The 15166-nt window shown below is 35.1% G+C and overlaps 1 protein-coding gene and 2 long non-coding RNA genes across 4 annotated transcripts; 2 read left to right on the plus strand and 1 right to left on the minus strand.

Moving 5' to 3' along the window:
• The first annotated feature begins 273 nt into the window (after window positions 1–273).
• On the plus strand, window positions 274–730 carry LOC145731062 (uncharacterized). Its single transcript, XR_014178742.1, has 2 exons — window positions 274–540; window positions 602–730. It is a non-coding gene; the product is annotated as an uncharacterized LOC145731062 (long non-coding RNA).
• LOC145728021 (uncharacterized) lies at window positions 719–14553 on the minus strand. 2 transcript variants are annotated; one of them, XM_081978075.1, is made up of 13 exons: window positions 14255–14553; window positions 11355–11585; window positions 9867–9986; window positions 9623–9806; window positions 9185–9433; window positions 7921–8169; window positions 7607–7866; window positions 7257–7551; window positions 5996–7079; window positions 3558–3949; window positions 3009–3270; window positions 2704–2948; window positions 719–2336 (listed from the first exon to the last, which is right to left on the minus strand). In XM_081978075.1, exons 2-13 carry the CDS (start codon window positions 11546–11548, stop codon window positions 1971–1973), a joined length of 3900 nt encoding a protein of 1299 aa, XP_081834201.1. In that variant the 5' UTR covers window positions 11549–11585; window positions 14255–14553; the 3' UTR covers window positions 719–1970. The 2 variants fall into 2 exon arrangements, with proteins under 2 accessions (XP_081834201.1, XP_081834110.1); XM_081977984.1 differs by having other exon boundaries at window positions 5996–7085.
• LOC145731007 (uncharacterized) lies at window positions 8687–9323 on the plus strand. The gene is made up of 3 exons (XR_014178731.1): window positions 8687–8989; window positions 9041–9114; window positions 9165–9323. It is a non-coding gene; the product is annotated as an uncharacterized LOC145731007 (long non-coding RNA).
• Window positions 14554–15166: the final 613 nt, after the last annotated feature.

The raw sequence follows: 15166 nt of genomic DNA on the forward strand, positions 1-15166 counted from the left end.
ATTCCTATGTTCCAATCCCAATTTAGTTTGTACGTTTTTTTAGGTAACATGTCAAATGTTTTTTTTAATGGAACGCCATGTATACAATAGCCTGTATGTGTCTAACGACAGTTTTGTGTCCAAATTTGACATTTAGCGTCAGTTCAGTATTTTTTCTACAAACGACCGCAAGGAAGCTACTTTTTTAGCGAGAAAATTGTCAGTAAAAATTTAAAATTAAAAACAAAATGTATAGTTATTTCACACAACAAACACGTGCGCAAAGTAGTTTTTCTGCACTTAAAGCTTATCCGTCTCGCCTAACTGCTTTCACGTGCAGGAAAACATAACTTTGCGCACTGATTAGGAAAACTAATTACTATTTCAGGTGAGGACCTAAATATGCTGGTCGCAACAACACTTACTACGTAATCATATTAGTAATCGATATCAAGTAAAATGTCAGTTGTTGTTGGGGCAAATAGTTGACGACGATTTCTGCATGTGTTAAGTACAAATTGTTCCCTTTAAATGTCAACTGATATTAAGTTAAATGAAAAAGTGAGTCTTAGTATGATTAAAAGTGCATTCTAAAAAAACCTACCTAAATGTATATTTTTAGTGTTTTAGTTATAACCTTTTTGGTGTAGTGAGACGAGATTGCCCACCTTCAAAACTAATTGTAACCATATAAAAAGCATTGTGATATGCAATAAATTTTAAAATGAAACAATAAATATACGTTGGTGTATACGTTTTATTATCATACAACAAGTGAGCGGTTTCGTATCCTTTCAAACTGTCCACAAATCCCTTGTATATAGGAGATCCGATTACAAACTGGACAATGCAAAAATCAACAAACAATTCCTACTAAAGTCAACAATATAAATAAATCTCTCCTTTTTATACCTAATAATACCAGTCCAGTTATGTACAGGATGGACAAAATTTGAAAGCTGATCAACCAACCCTCAAGACATACATTCGATTAATAACTTTACATCTTTGGAAAACAATTCAGATACTTCGGTTCATACTACGTGTACACTCGGTATATTGCACTATAAATCAGTGTCCAAATGTTGGATCCGGATAGTTTATAGAGTGTAGTTGCCAATACATACGGATATAATTAGTGATGCAATGATTATAAGATTTTATTAGTGGGTAATGTGGTTTTGATCACTGTTGGTTGTATACAGGTGTGGTAAATCCAAAAGCGACCATAGAAAAACCGTGTAACGGACAGAGAAACGTAGGTAATTGCATGCGCGGAAGAAAGACAGAAAACGAAAAAAATATCAAGTAGGCCATATTTTTAGCGCGCTGTTGCCAAACGCCGTAAGTAAGTTTGTCGAGGGTATTGAATACTTACGGCGTTTGGCAACAGCGCGCTAAAAATATGGCCTACTTGATATTTTTTTCGTTTTCTGTCTTTCTCCCGCGCATGCAATTACCTACGTTTCTCTGTCCGTTACACGGTTTTCCTTTGGTCGCTTTTAGATTTACCACACCTGTATACGGGGTGGTTAATCCGTTAAAATCGTGTTTGATACATAGGATGTAAAAAATGTACTTGCACATTATTATGATGGATAGATAAATTATTGGAAACAAACTTGTAATTGATTGGGAAGCAAGCATTTATATAGGATGTAATACTATCTAATTTTGAATTTTTACTCATTTCTTAAGTCAAACTTATGTAATAAACACATTTGAATACTGTGTCTCATAAAAAGAAGGTAATCTTTCTACGAGTACCTAATCTGTTACCAACTATGTGCCTATATGTTTCATTATAGTCAAAATCCATGTAGAACCTCAAAATAACCGACATGATGGATCAAACCATTGTTCATTGATATTCATGTCCAACCTGACTCACTTTACTAAAGGAAGAGTTGATCTAATTTAGTTAAAACACCCTGTATAGTACAGATGTACAGCAAAATAATCGTTGCATCACCGATAAGAATAAAGAAATTTTAAGAAGGAAAAACCTTTAAATGTTTCAGTAATGTGGATAAAATATTGGCCAGGGATTCGGCGTGTTGAGCCAAATGGTCTTCCACTGTTTTGGGTGTGGATCGATCGATGGTCGACGTTACGAACACTCGGAAAGCCTCCACCAGGTCGCACACGTTCATTATCAGGTTACGTGTTTGTAGAGGGGCCTTGGTGGTGTTGGTAACCAGGTCCTGGCACAATTCAGTCATTTTTCTCAGGATGGTGAGGCAGGTGGTGAGATTTTCTAGGAGGTCCGGAAGAGCGGGATCGGACATCGCAATCACCAAAGATTTGCTCGACGTCACCAATTGTAACGATTGATTTGTCAGTTCTTCTCTGGTTTTCTGTAAAAGTGAAAACAGTTACTTTGAAACTAGCTGAATAAGAATAAAGCTGGTTTAAACTTAATTAAATAAACTGTATCAAAACAAAATATTTTATTTATATTCACAAAGGGCGCTAAACAGCTTTACAACTGTTTCACCATCTTCAACCACACGTCATTCAGTGTCATCCGCACATATTGTGAAATGCCCAGCAACGTTCAAGAAGAAGAAAGGAAAAGTCTATTGTCTGCAAAGGTTGTGGACTTTTTTTTATAAAAAGAAGAACGTGATCTAATTGTGTACATGTAGATGGATAAAAAGATTCGTATTAATCATCCTTAAGAACTCTAGTCAAAGAATTCACATTCCGCATGTATAAACTAACCTGCATTTGTTTTTCTAGTAAAGCGGCGTCGTTATTTCCTATGCGTCCAAGGCACTTAATGGAAGCTTTTTTGAGTCGGCTTAGCAGTTCTGTGAGCACCAGCTCGGTTTTTGATATAATCTGTTTCAATTCCTCGTCGCGCACTTGCGATGAAGGTTCAGTCTGTTTTTGTGGCCCATTTTGATCGTCGTCAGTCGAAAAAGTTTTATCACCGTTCGCTTTCATCACCGAAAGGGACGTTTTACCTGCAACCATTATTTTATCGTTTTCAAATTAGAAAAAATTATTAAAATTATATTTCTCACCTGCATAAGTAGAAATAGGGGTAGAAACAGCTGTGTTTGCTCCTTTTAAGATTCGAGTATCACTCTGTTGATCTGTTGCACCATTTTTAATCGAATCTGTCATTTTTAAAGGTAACTGAGGCAATTGCAGCTTTTTGGGGGGCAAACTGGGACGTGGTAACGTTTGCTGACTGTAGGTAGGGCTACGGGGGGGTAATTCTGGAGCCGGGCCAAAATTACCGCTGAGGAATTCGGGAGGTGATGTTGTTGAAGGTTTTCTATCCTAAAATTATAGTAAACTTAAATGTCCATCAATCTTGAAAGTAAGCTTTACAACCAGATAAATGTGTTGTAGTGAACTATCTAGACCAAAAAGTAAAACTATTGCTGCTAAACAGAAATTTTGCTTTTGTCTATTTTTTTTGGTCTACAACGGCATCATCAGCATACTTTAGTTCAATGATTGATGATGCTATATAAGTTGAAATAGGTTGACCCAAAAATTATATTGAATGCGTGTTGTTATAGTTAAAAACTTTTTAGTGACTCTAACATAATAATTATACAAACCTTTGGAGGTCTTTCCGGAGGTTTTTCTTCTGAACTTCTCCTAGGCGGTGGTTTGACCTCCTCTTCCTTCTCACTTCTATTGGTTCGTTCCATCAAATTGCTTTCGGTACTTCTGCGAGGCAGACTTTCAACATCCCCTCCATTTTGATTCAGTTTAGCTCTCAAACTGCCATGAAGGGTAGATTTATTTTTCACCAGACTGTTTGAGGGCTTGGCAGTTTCACTTTCAGGCGTGACTATGTCATCAAATGTAAGTTTTGCCGGAGGGGGTGGTATAATGTAAGCCATTATTTCTTCAGGGGTGAGTTCTAGGGCGGGAGTTACTTTTTGAATTGGTGGCGGCACACTAACACTGGCTAAGAATTCTTCTAGAGACTGATTCTCGTTGAAATCTATGAAAAATGTATTGCTTGTTACTTAAATGGTACAACTTAGAAGGTTCCTAAATAAAGGTCGTATTGTCACGTTTAAATTGAAAAGCCCTTTTGGCCCAACAAGTTAAACGAGACGTTTGGTGGAGGCGCCGGCCTTGTGTCAGAATGGCATTTGGTGGAGGTGCCGATTTTGTGTCAGAATGACATTTGGTAGAATTGTTTCAAGTAGATGAAAAACACTGCTAAAAAAAAAAAAGTGAATTTTTAAACCAGAAAAAATATTTTTGATTTTTCTTATCGTGAATGAAAATTACCTCTTTAAAACAAAAAATATATTTTTCTTTTTGCATAATTAATTTTGTCCTACATTGTCATTTTGAATATTTGTTTGCTAAATTGTTAAAAGCAAGTCAGTATTACTGAAACGATTGTGTCTTATGTTAAAAAGTCAAGAAATTAATGGCTAATATAACTTTACGTACAGCACTGGCCGAACAAGAAGCCCCGGCCATCCTTAAATTTACGTGTCCACCTACGTTTAATCCATCAAGTGATTGCCCCATTACATTTTTAAATAAATATGAAAAGTCCGCAAGATTAAACAACTGGACTTATTCTTTAAAGATTTCATATTTTAATAATTATTTGGACGGACCAGCACAAGTTTGGTATCAAAAATATGTAAATGATCCAAAAAATGTTTTGAATACTTGGGCAATAATTCGAACAGATTTTCTAAAAGAATTCGCAGGTGACCAGCCATTTCGTAAACTGAAATTTAGATTAAACACGCGTAAACATCGGGACAATGAAGACATTAAAACTTATTATTATGACTTACTTACCTTGGCAAATGAAATTAACCCAGACATGTCTTTTGAAACTTTTAGAGATTATTTTGAAAACGGTTTAAATCCGTCGTGTTTTGAAATGTATTATTTGCTAAGCTCTAATAATAAAAATTTGAGTGATTTAAACCAACTAGTCTTGAAAATAAGTAATATTAAAGAGCGTGTATTATTTAATCAAATGAATCGGCAAAGTAAATTTTACATTTCGGACGGAATGAATTTTCGGTCTCGTAATGATCGATTGAAAAACAAATTCGGTGGTAATCGCACTTGGTCAAATAAGTATTGTAAAAATTGTGAATTTCAGTCCAACAATTATTGTGGAAATAATAATTACAAAGGGACCAAGTTAAACAAAAATGATTTTTACTATCAAAACGTGTCACGAGAAAAGCAAAATTATTCTAGGTTTGATCAAAATCGCGGTATAAGAAATAATAATACCAGAAATAATTGTTCATCAAAATGTAAAAATTTTAATCGAGGTAGCAACAAGTTTTACAATTTTGGACAAAATAAGAATGTTTCTACACATCAGAATCCTAGTAAATGTGAAAACTCAATGTTAAGTGTCGATGAAGTTGCTCTAAACTCGACAAACAGTAAAGATAGCAATTTATTGTCAATCAAAGCTTCAATAAATAACGAAGACAATTTGTTTGATGTAATTTTAGACACAGGATGTGAACCAAACTTAATTGATTTAAATCTTATAACTAACATGTCTTTATCATCAGAGAAAATCCAATTAACTTCGGTAGGAGGTTATACTTTTAACCCAGTTGGTACTTCGAAAGTAACTCTAAAAATTAACAACATAAAGTTGGATATTGAAGCATTAGTAGTGAAAAATCTTTCTAAACCTCTAATTTTGGGACATAATTTTTTATCAAATTTTAACGCAATTTTAGCAAATGCATCTTAATTGCAGTTGCACTCCGACCGCATTCCACAATTTTAATGTTTCCGCTCAAGTAATATAAACATTTTTTAATGTTTCCGTTCAAGTAATAAATTTGATTTATTATCCTTCGTGACAGTATGAACCTTTTCTTTATCCACTTGCCTCTCAGACATGTGATTTCCAGAAAAATCAAACTTTTTTAGAATATCAGGAAAAGTGAACTTCTGTACACTTTGATTTTCTACACTTACTTAGGATTTTTTTTAGGATCTAAGCTAACTATTTACTACTTTAAGCTTAAAAACTTACCTAACATATTTAGTCGTTCCATAGAGTCAGCAAAAAGTCTTGGAGGTACACTAATAGAAGCCGACAAAGCAGAATCTAGTTCATCTGGAGTCAAAGGTGGTGGAATGTTAGTTAGATCTATAATATCAGGATCGAAGACAAAAATATCATTGATGGTTCTAAATTCATTTGAATCATTTTCCATGTCACAAATCCGCTGCAAATACTCTTGAAATTCCTGATGATGGTTGTCGAGAGTGTTGGGTGATCTCAGTCCAAAACTAACGTTACTCCTCATATTCATTTCGGTTTCAGGTTTTTTAAATTTAGGAGAATCGTGAGGGGTGTAGAGTGAGTCGTTGTCACTCTCCGATTGTAGATGTTTCAGCAGTTCATTGGCACCGCTACTCAACGGTTTATCGTCTTTGATTTTGTTGAGTAGAATCAACGAGTCGCTGTGTTTCAGCTTTCCTCCCTCTTCAGTATCACTATCAAAATCTACGCTGGTTTCCTGCCATTCCGAATCGAACGTAAGTCTGTTAATGTTCTGGTGCTCCTGGCTGAACTGTTCCAGATCTTCTGAAGTCGGCCTGAATAATTCAGATTCATTGAAAACACTTTGGAAGGTGTACAAATCTCCGTTAGGTCTACTGTGGTTCCTGTTCGGCAAGGAACCATTCATGTTACCATCCAAATCGTAGTGAACCAGCAAGGATGGTTTGGAATGTCTGCCAACAGTATTGTATAACCCGTTAGTTCTTTTGTTAACATTCTGGTAAGTTGGTGGTACTGCAAAGGTAGCTTGTTTGATCGAAGATTGGTCCACGTAGCTCCACTTTTCTGGGATTACTTTGTGCTGCGCCAAATAAGGTGGAGCAATTTCATCCATTTCTTCGTACTTCTCCTGATCGACTAGTAGATCTTGACCGGTCAGTAGTTTGAAGTAGCCTCGAAGGACCAAAACTAGTTCAATGGCGTCTTTTTCTTCTAAGGATATTTCAAGGATCTTGTCATTATTCAAGGTGACTAGAACGATCCGAGTCACTTCGTCTTCGTTTCGAACCTCTATTTTTCGCATTTCCTCCAAATTGGCCAGTGGAACAGGCTGAAACTTCAAACTATTTCAACCAACGAATTATAGTTAAAGTACTTTTATTAAATTCCGGAACCTTCTGTATCGTATGCTTTTGTCACTTTTGTGTTTTATATCATCAACCATATAATATAATAAATAACATAATAATATAATCCACACTAATATCAAAAAGAAAATGGACCTTACCACCGAATTTCGATGACCCATAATTTGGCTAATACCAAATTTGGGGCTAACCAAAATGACCTTTTCCATGATATCGCCTTTAGGACCGGCCGAAAAGCATTTAGCCCCATAACTCGGAAGTTGACTGGTTATATCCAAGTAGTGGAGTTTGACCTGCAAGGAAGTTAGCTGCTTTCCTGACCCAGTCATGTTTGAATGCAACTTCAGAAAGTGACTCAACAACTTTCGAATCTCCTTCCTTTTTAAATTATCCAAGATAGAGGCGGGTATAAAACGTTCCAATCCAAACTCCTTCCTAAAATTAAACTTTCGTTAAACCGGCAAAGGATGACAGAAAGCAAGTAACTAACTCCACAATTTTTACAGTCAACTTGTTGGCCTGCATATTGTTAGCTAAAGCGTGTTGGTACATGTGCAACGAAGCTAATCTAAGGGCCGTATCATACTGTAATTCAGGTGAAAACCGTTCTTGGATCACATCATTGCAACACTGACTGTACAGGTAATCAAGGGCGTTTAAGTCCTTTTGGGCTAGAGAAGCTGCGGTGGTAGGGACAAAAGTCACTCTGAACAAACAGCGAAGCTTGTGTGCTCCTGGTTGCGACGCTATCTACAATAACACAATCATGACAAACAAACCAAAAAAAAAAAAATAGGTGCTTACCCTGGCTATATTATCCATGGGATCTAACAGGGTGAGCTTGTTTCGTTTCAAGCTTTTGATATGTTCAACGACTAAACTAAAGTATTCCCCGGCCTGTATACATAGTTTGGCCTGAAGGGAGTTGACGACATCCTGTACAGTGGTCCAGGTGTCGTATTTAAAGCTTTTGGTCTGGCCATTTTCCAGAAAAACTTTAAGCACATTGGCCATTTGTGGGACGCACACATCTCCAAGAGAAAACGCCGAAGGCTAAAACAGAAAATAGAATTAATGATAAGTTAAGGGTCATCAAGTATATTATGTTATTTGGCGTAGAAAGAGGCGATTATTGTGCTGAGCTCGGAATTGTCCGACCGAAGCACAATAATCGCTTTCTACGTCCGTGTTACGTGTAACGTAGGTATACTATTTTTTTTCAAGCGGCATGTATACAGGGTACTATCACTCATTTCGGCGATTTAGGTCGCTTTACGGCTTCACTGAAACTTTATTTGACAATACAACAACGCAATTAGTAATATTAGGTATTAGTACAAGGTGTTTGAATTTTGCATTAGTGTGCCATGGACATCACGATTTTTGACAGATGACACAGTGATAGCGTAATAAGATAAACATAGGATGTGTATCGTTTCCTAGCCAGGTTAACCGATTAATTCGGACTGGTAAATATACATATATAACGGTTACTGACAAAAATATCATTCTCATAGAACAACGGAGATTTGAAACCAGAAAACCAGAGCAAATGACCGAGAGCATTTTTGAAAGCTTATTTTCAAGAACCGCCTTCCGTGTAAATTCGGAGCGCGTAACCGTAATCGACAGATGACGCTAGACAGCCATGATACGCCCTCTGTTAGACAACTTTGGAAATAGCTTCGTGTTGTTATCGTATTAGCCGTGTTGTGTCAAGTGGTCAATCAGTTTTTTTCTTTTTGTGTGAATTTGATCAAAAATTTAGCCCTGACACCTTCAGGAAAACTGTATTTCAGAATAAGAACATGTTCTTATTGTATTGGAAAGGATTGTATTGCAGAGCCAAGCCTGACAAGCCAATCAAAGTAAAGTAAGTGTTGCATTAATTTCATCTGCTTTTTTCTAAATGCAACGCTTTTAGTCGGGATCAAGTTCTGGACATTATTTTTTTTACCTCCTAGGATATGAAATAGCCTTTCTACGCCGGCAGTACAGGTACACAATAGGCTTATTTTAGACCGCTTGAAAAAAAAATAATTTTTTAGATTATTCCGATGACACTTACCGGAAATAAAGGTGCCCCATTAACACAAACACTTTCCGCAAAACGAACCCTGGAAGGTTTACTCTTCAACCTGGCCTTCTTGGTGGCAGACAAAAGGGTGGATTTGCGCACCCCTTGCTGTTCCGTAGGCTGGCATACCTCCAGAGTGACCGATTGAGTGCAGGCCCGTACTAGAGAAATCACGTGTTCTCTGGGTGCTGACTTAACATCTTCTTCATTCACCGACAAAATTTGATCTCCTGGAAGCAGCTAAAATTAAGCATTGATTAGGTATATTGATTTTTATAAGCATACGAAGTCACAAAAAAATGACTAAAACCTAAGTTTTTTTTTAATAATTGTCAAATCTTGGAAATATCTGAGGTAAACTCTATTAATAGTAAAATAGGCTCTAATTAAACTCTGTAGTTTGTGAATGGTTTTGATATGTAAAGTTACCTTATTAGCACTAGGACCTCCTTCGGTAACAAATCGCACTATGACAGGTTTTTCAGATCCGGCCACGAACCCGAACCCTAAAGTAGAAGAACGTTCAAGAGTTATGGTCCTGGGAATAGGTTTTGGAAGATTCTCGCTGGTTTTGTACACCGGTGTTTCATAGGTTGTGGTTTTGTTCACGTGACTGGATCATACAAATTTTGATTGGTTTACATATTTTAAAAAAAATTATAGAAGGATCTACTTAATATAATAGGATTTTCCTGTATCGTCCACTGCCCTTTCCCAACCATAGGGTAGGATTTCTTTGCCAGTCTTCCAAACGTCTGCCGGAGGCAACCATCCTGCAGTCCGGGTGATATGGCTGGAAAATTGCATTTAATTAATGTGTGTTTTTATTCTAATGTGTATGTATACAAAAATTGTCATGTTAAAATCAGCTTTAAGTCAGTACTTAAAAAAAGTGGTATTTTCTACACAAGTGTTAAAATTATCACTTTCTACACTTGTTAGGTCAGTACTTTGCAAAAATTAGTCTGGCATTGTTCTTGAATTTATACATTACCTTACAAAAGCACTAAACAAATATGGAAACCTTGAAATTGGACAACAAAAATTGCTTCAATTTAAACAGGTATACTTGAATTGCACACGTAAATACAAATTATAACTAATTGCTGTTGATATATCGATTCGATTTAGTATTCTCACGAGTTCCACTATCCACTTTCCGCATGACTCGAATACAATTAAAATTAAGGATATATGCATACCCAGTAAAGAATTCCACTACCGTTTAAATGCTGTCACGTAAATGAAGTTCGAAAGTGTTTCTTTGGCATTGTGCGCGCTTTCAAACTATTTGGATCAATTGCAAATTGACGATTGAAAATTTTGCACTTGACAAGCGGAAAATTGGCCAATGTTAGCCTCGGAAGCGTGCGAAGAAGATGAAATTCAAGGGAAATCGTGCAAAACTTTACTAATATGTTACATGACAGTAACCTGTTTCAGATGTTATATTAACTTTAGGGAGAGAAAGGTTAACTGTATTGGAAAGCAACAATTTGAATCCTTCGCACTGTCAGTGTCCTAATTGGGTTTTTTAATAATAGTATGGTTTATAAGTAAAACTGACCAGAAAACAACTGAATTCTTAATTTAATTAGGTTTTGATGTAATTATATTGCATATTTGGGTAACTTCTTCAAAGTATCAGTGAATACGTCTCTGTTTCAAAGGCTCCACAAAATATAAATTATCATGCTTTAAAACTTCAAAATTAGATGATATTGTATGTCCCAAACATTCTGATACTAGTTTAAAAATTGATAAACTCAATTCTCTAAACTATTATTTTCGTCAATAATTATTGTTACTTTTGCCATAAAACAACAAAAAAACGTATGCATACAGAAACCAATATCCCGGTATGAATTCAAGGTCAATTTCGCGTACATAGTTGCAAAAAAAAGTCCGTGTTGATAAAAGTTAAGTAGTACAGGGGCCATTTAACCAAGAAAGGACACCTCGTGTAGTACACTTGGCTACACGATCGTAGTTTCACTAAACGATCTGGTTCACGGCCTACAATTCAGACCACTCGACCACAGAGAAATTCTTAATTGCAATAATTTTTTTAATGCAAAGACACGTTACGATCGAGGAAATTACACGTGAACATTTTTCCTTTGTATCATATGAAATGGCTGTGGCAAGTTTGCAAACGTACTTGCAATAGTAAAGTCGACCATCTTTGGTAACGTGGGCGGTCCATCCAGGAGCAGGTGCGGAATCCAGAATGTGCAAAGCTCGACTGCATTCCTCTTTAGTTTTTGGTTGCGCTGAATCTTCGGTGTTTGGATCATCGTTCGGTTTCTTCATTCCAGTCTTGTCCAACGTGTTGAAGACATTTTGTAGTAACATTACGCGGATCGGCCACTAAAAGTGTGTTTTGTTTCATCTAGAACAATATCAAAATTTAGTTTAGGAACAGTGGTTTATTCAAGAAGGGCATTATCAAGAGAAAGACCTGTAGAATGTGACCAGAACCTGCCATGTGTCAGCTTCTTCTGTCACATTCTATCAACACTTTCTTGAGCATTCCGTTCCCTACTTTCAAGAATTAGGCCCCAGGTAGAGAAGGATAATTTCTCCTCTTTTAATCTTCTATATTTTCTTGTAAATTTACTTCAAAATAAAACATTTCATTTTTTAGAATAAAGCATTTTCAGTAGAAATCAATGGGATAATTTTGCAATTCAAAACTCCTTTTTATGATCTATTTAAATTAACAGAAGTTGATAAGGTGTTTTAGGTGTTAAATGGTTTACTTTATTCTCTAATAATATCAGATGCACTATTACTACTTACCAGCTACGCCTTGTTATATTATTTATTGTTAATTTTTATTTAGAAATAAAACAAGTAACCTCCTAACGATTAGATACAGGCTTTAAACTTTAAAATTAGTGATGGATATCAGAAAATTCAAAAATACCAAAGTACCTAGTAATGTTTTCTTGAAAAAACAAATGACAATGTGTCTAGGGTAAGGCGTCTTGTTCAATCTTAAAAAAAAAACACTACATTTTATAAAACTTTTTGAACAGAATCGAAATTCGTGTCATATGGTATGGGTTTGAAAATATCATGATATTTATATAAATATCATATCACATGATATATATCGGATATATATTTTCAATCTTTATATACTTAGCTATAAAAAATATAAAAAACTAAAAAAATTATTTTGTTTTATGCTTACTTAAGCTATATTTTGTTTTAACACAAATCCTTTTATAATAACTTATATTATTTCTATACAAAAAAAATAAACTTTTTATTATGCGACTCTGAAAACTATCTATTTCTCGACACACAGTAACAGCTTTACTAATCTCAGACAAATTAGAAAACCAAACTTTGTCATCGTTCAGTAAAGCTTACATAATATTCTTGATACTTAATATAATAATTTTTTGATGCTTTGAATAACTGAAACCGGTTTTTATTCAATTAATAAAAATATCGAATATATCGGATATATATCAAGCTGTAAATATCAAGATATATATCATGATATTTATCATGATATATATCACTGGATATATATCCTCTGAACCCTGGGTATACTCAAAACTTTTTTATAGACTTTTCTCTAAAATTATTCTCTGGCAAATATTAGTTAGAACTCTAGTGGTATTTAACAATGAAAAATCTTTTGATCCGCCTACCAATCCTACCATGTCAAGTGGCTTCCGCCCGATATATCTGAAGATATTTTCCATTCAATCCTGTTAAATTTAGCATACTCTCCGGATATCCCGCTTCAATTTCCAACCCTTTCAAGTTCGTTATTGTCTGCTCGATTACCCTCTCTGACTATGATGTGCTCCATTATATTATGTGGGAAATAAGTACACATCAATGCACAAGAAAATCAGCCAGGGTATTTATGAACGACATATTCAGAGCAAAAAAACGACTTTTATCTAAGGTTACGTGAAAATTGCACAACAATAACTTGTATAAAGAAAAGAGTAAACGCAGCTTAGCTAACAACTTTTTAAACTCAATTTTAGTAAGAAACTTTAACCAGTTTAAGTAAGAGTTTTCCGTGTAACGTTATTTGTTCAGAAGATAAAGTTGTAACAACTTTCTGCTCTAAAGCCGTGTACAGGATGTTACATTTTTTATTTTCATTAAACGAAAGTTTGTTGAATCTTGAATAGAAACAGCGACTTTTGTTTTATTAAAATAGAATCTTTTGCACTATTCCATTAAAACCAACCACTGCAAATAATTCAGCAACTGTCATGATCTCATCAAGACTCTGTATAATAATAATTATTTTTTTTCACGTCTATTGAGACATAATTATAAATAAATATCAGTATTGCAAAACTACTGGTTTATTAGCAAAATTTGTTTTATTCTTTATGGTCATTCACTGTTAGTGTTTTTTAAGTTTTTATTAATCTCTGTATTTAAAAGTTTAGTGCTACAACATTCTTGATTTTATTTTGAGCGTAATATGTTTTGGTTCCTAAATAAGTTTTCTTTATTAACTGTTGATTAGTGGTTTAAATAGTTTGTTGTTTTAGTAAAATTGAAATCCCATAAACCTGGTGTCAAACCTGGAAACCTTTCAGTGCCCTTCTTAAGAGCCGTCAACCGGAATAAGCCCTCTGATGGTCTAGCCCAACGTTGTATCACATTAAATATCGATTTGCGGAGCTCCAACTTGGGGTAGACCCTGTTGGGCCTTGAAAATCGGGCACATTTAAGGAAAATCTGTTTTTCTACCGTTTAGTTTTTATAGTTATATTGATTTATTGGTATACTGGGTGTTAAATGACATCATTAATGGCACAATAGTTGATTGTTTTTACGACGCCTTCAGATATGCATACTAATTAATTATTGTACATTATTACAGCAGTTTTGATAAGTTTAATTTGGTACTATCATACAGTTTTTAAGTTAATTTGTTACAAAATAAAAGGAGCGCATTTTCTTGCAGGTCCAACCCATTTCCGTCAATTTGTTATTACTGAAATACGCGCACAGCATGCTATTTGCATAACAACAAACTATTATATAAAATAGTGGGGATTTGAAACTTACCTAAGAAGCCATCATTCTCATCAACAATCAAACTCCATAACAACAAAATAATGGTAAACTAGCATTTTTTTGGGGTAAAAGGGCGCATCAAATCCGATTACCGTGAGTCATGACAAACGACGTTTCGAACCCGATTGTGTGTGTATAAAGGCGCAGTTTTGTGTATATTAAGTCGCGATGGACGGATATACAGGATGTCTTCGACGAGTTCAACTACCGAAGACTGATGAAAACGTACAGTAGGTGAAAGTATAATCGAGCTGTTTGCAGGACCTTGCTGCGCCGTTTCAAATAAAATGATTCGAAAGGAAATGTATGCCGCCTCTCGCGGTTCAATTCTGGACTCGTTTCGCTTCGTAGAGATGGCGACACCTTCACTTTTTTCTTTCTCGTCAAGGAGAACGTTTTTGTTTGTTTTGGTTTTGTTATTAAATTCATACAACGCGCTCAAAAAAAAGACATTATTCCAGTCTGATCGGTTGTAATCTGTAATCCACGAGTTTAAAAAAATACTTGTGTGGCCAATGCAAATGGGAAACTTGTCTAAGCAAATTTTTATCAATTTCAGTTTTGCAATTGCAATTTTTTAGTATGCTAATCAACATGCTAATATTGCATTGCTAATCGGTAATGAAGTTTGATGGTAATGGTAAGTCCACATGTGTAACATTTGCGTAAATCAAAACACTGCTGATTGTGATTGGTCAAGAAAAAACAGAGCAAGCTGAAGCTGCCTTTTCTTGACCAATCACAAACTACTTAGTACTTACTCACTGTGCTAAGATTAAAAATGTAAAAAAATAAAATTAAAATGAAAACACTCCACATAACGCCAAAGTTCATCTTATTTTTTGTCTTATTCCAGCCTTGTTTTACTTATAAGAACACATGACTAAAATTTGTGCTAAATCA

Source organism: Ips typographus, linkage group LG1 (assembly GCF_016097725.1).
Source record: "Ips typographus isolate SLU linkage group LG1, UJ_Ityp_2.0, whole genome shotgun sequence".
In the NCBI taxonomy this organism is placed as follows: Eukaryota; Metazoa; Arthropoda; class Insecta; order Coleoptera; family Curculionidae; genus Ips; species Ips typographus.

Coding starts and splice junctions, on each gene's coding strand:
- LOC145728021 (XM_081977984.1), bottom strand. CDS start 11,548: ATGTTACTACAAAATGTCTTCAACACGTTGGACAAGACTGGAATGAAG. Junction 9,987..11,354: donor GGTCGACTTTACTATTGCAA/GTACGTTTGCAA, acceptor GCAATTTTCCAG/CCATATCACCCGGACTGCAG. Junction 9,434..9,622: donor GAGGTCCTAGTGCTAATAAG/GTAACTTTACAT, acceptor GCTTAATTTTAG/CTGCTTCCAGGAGATCAAAT.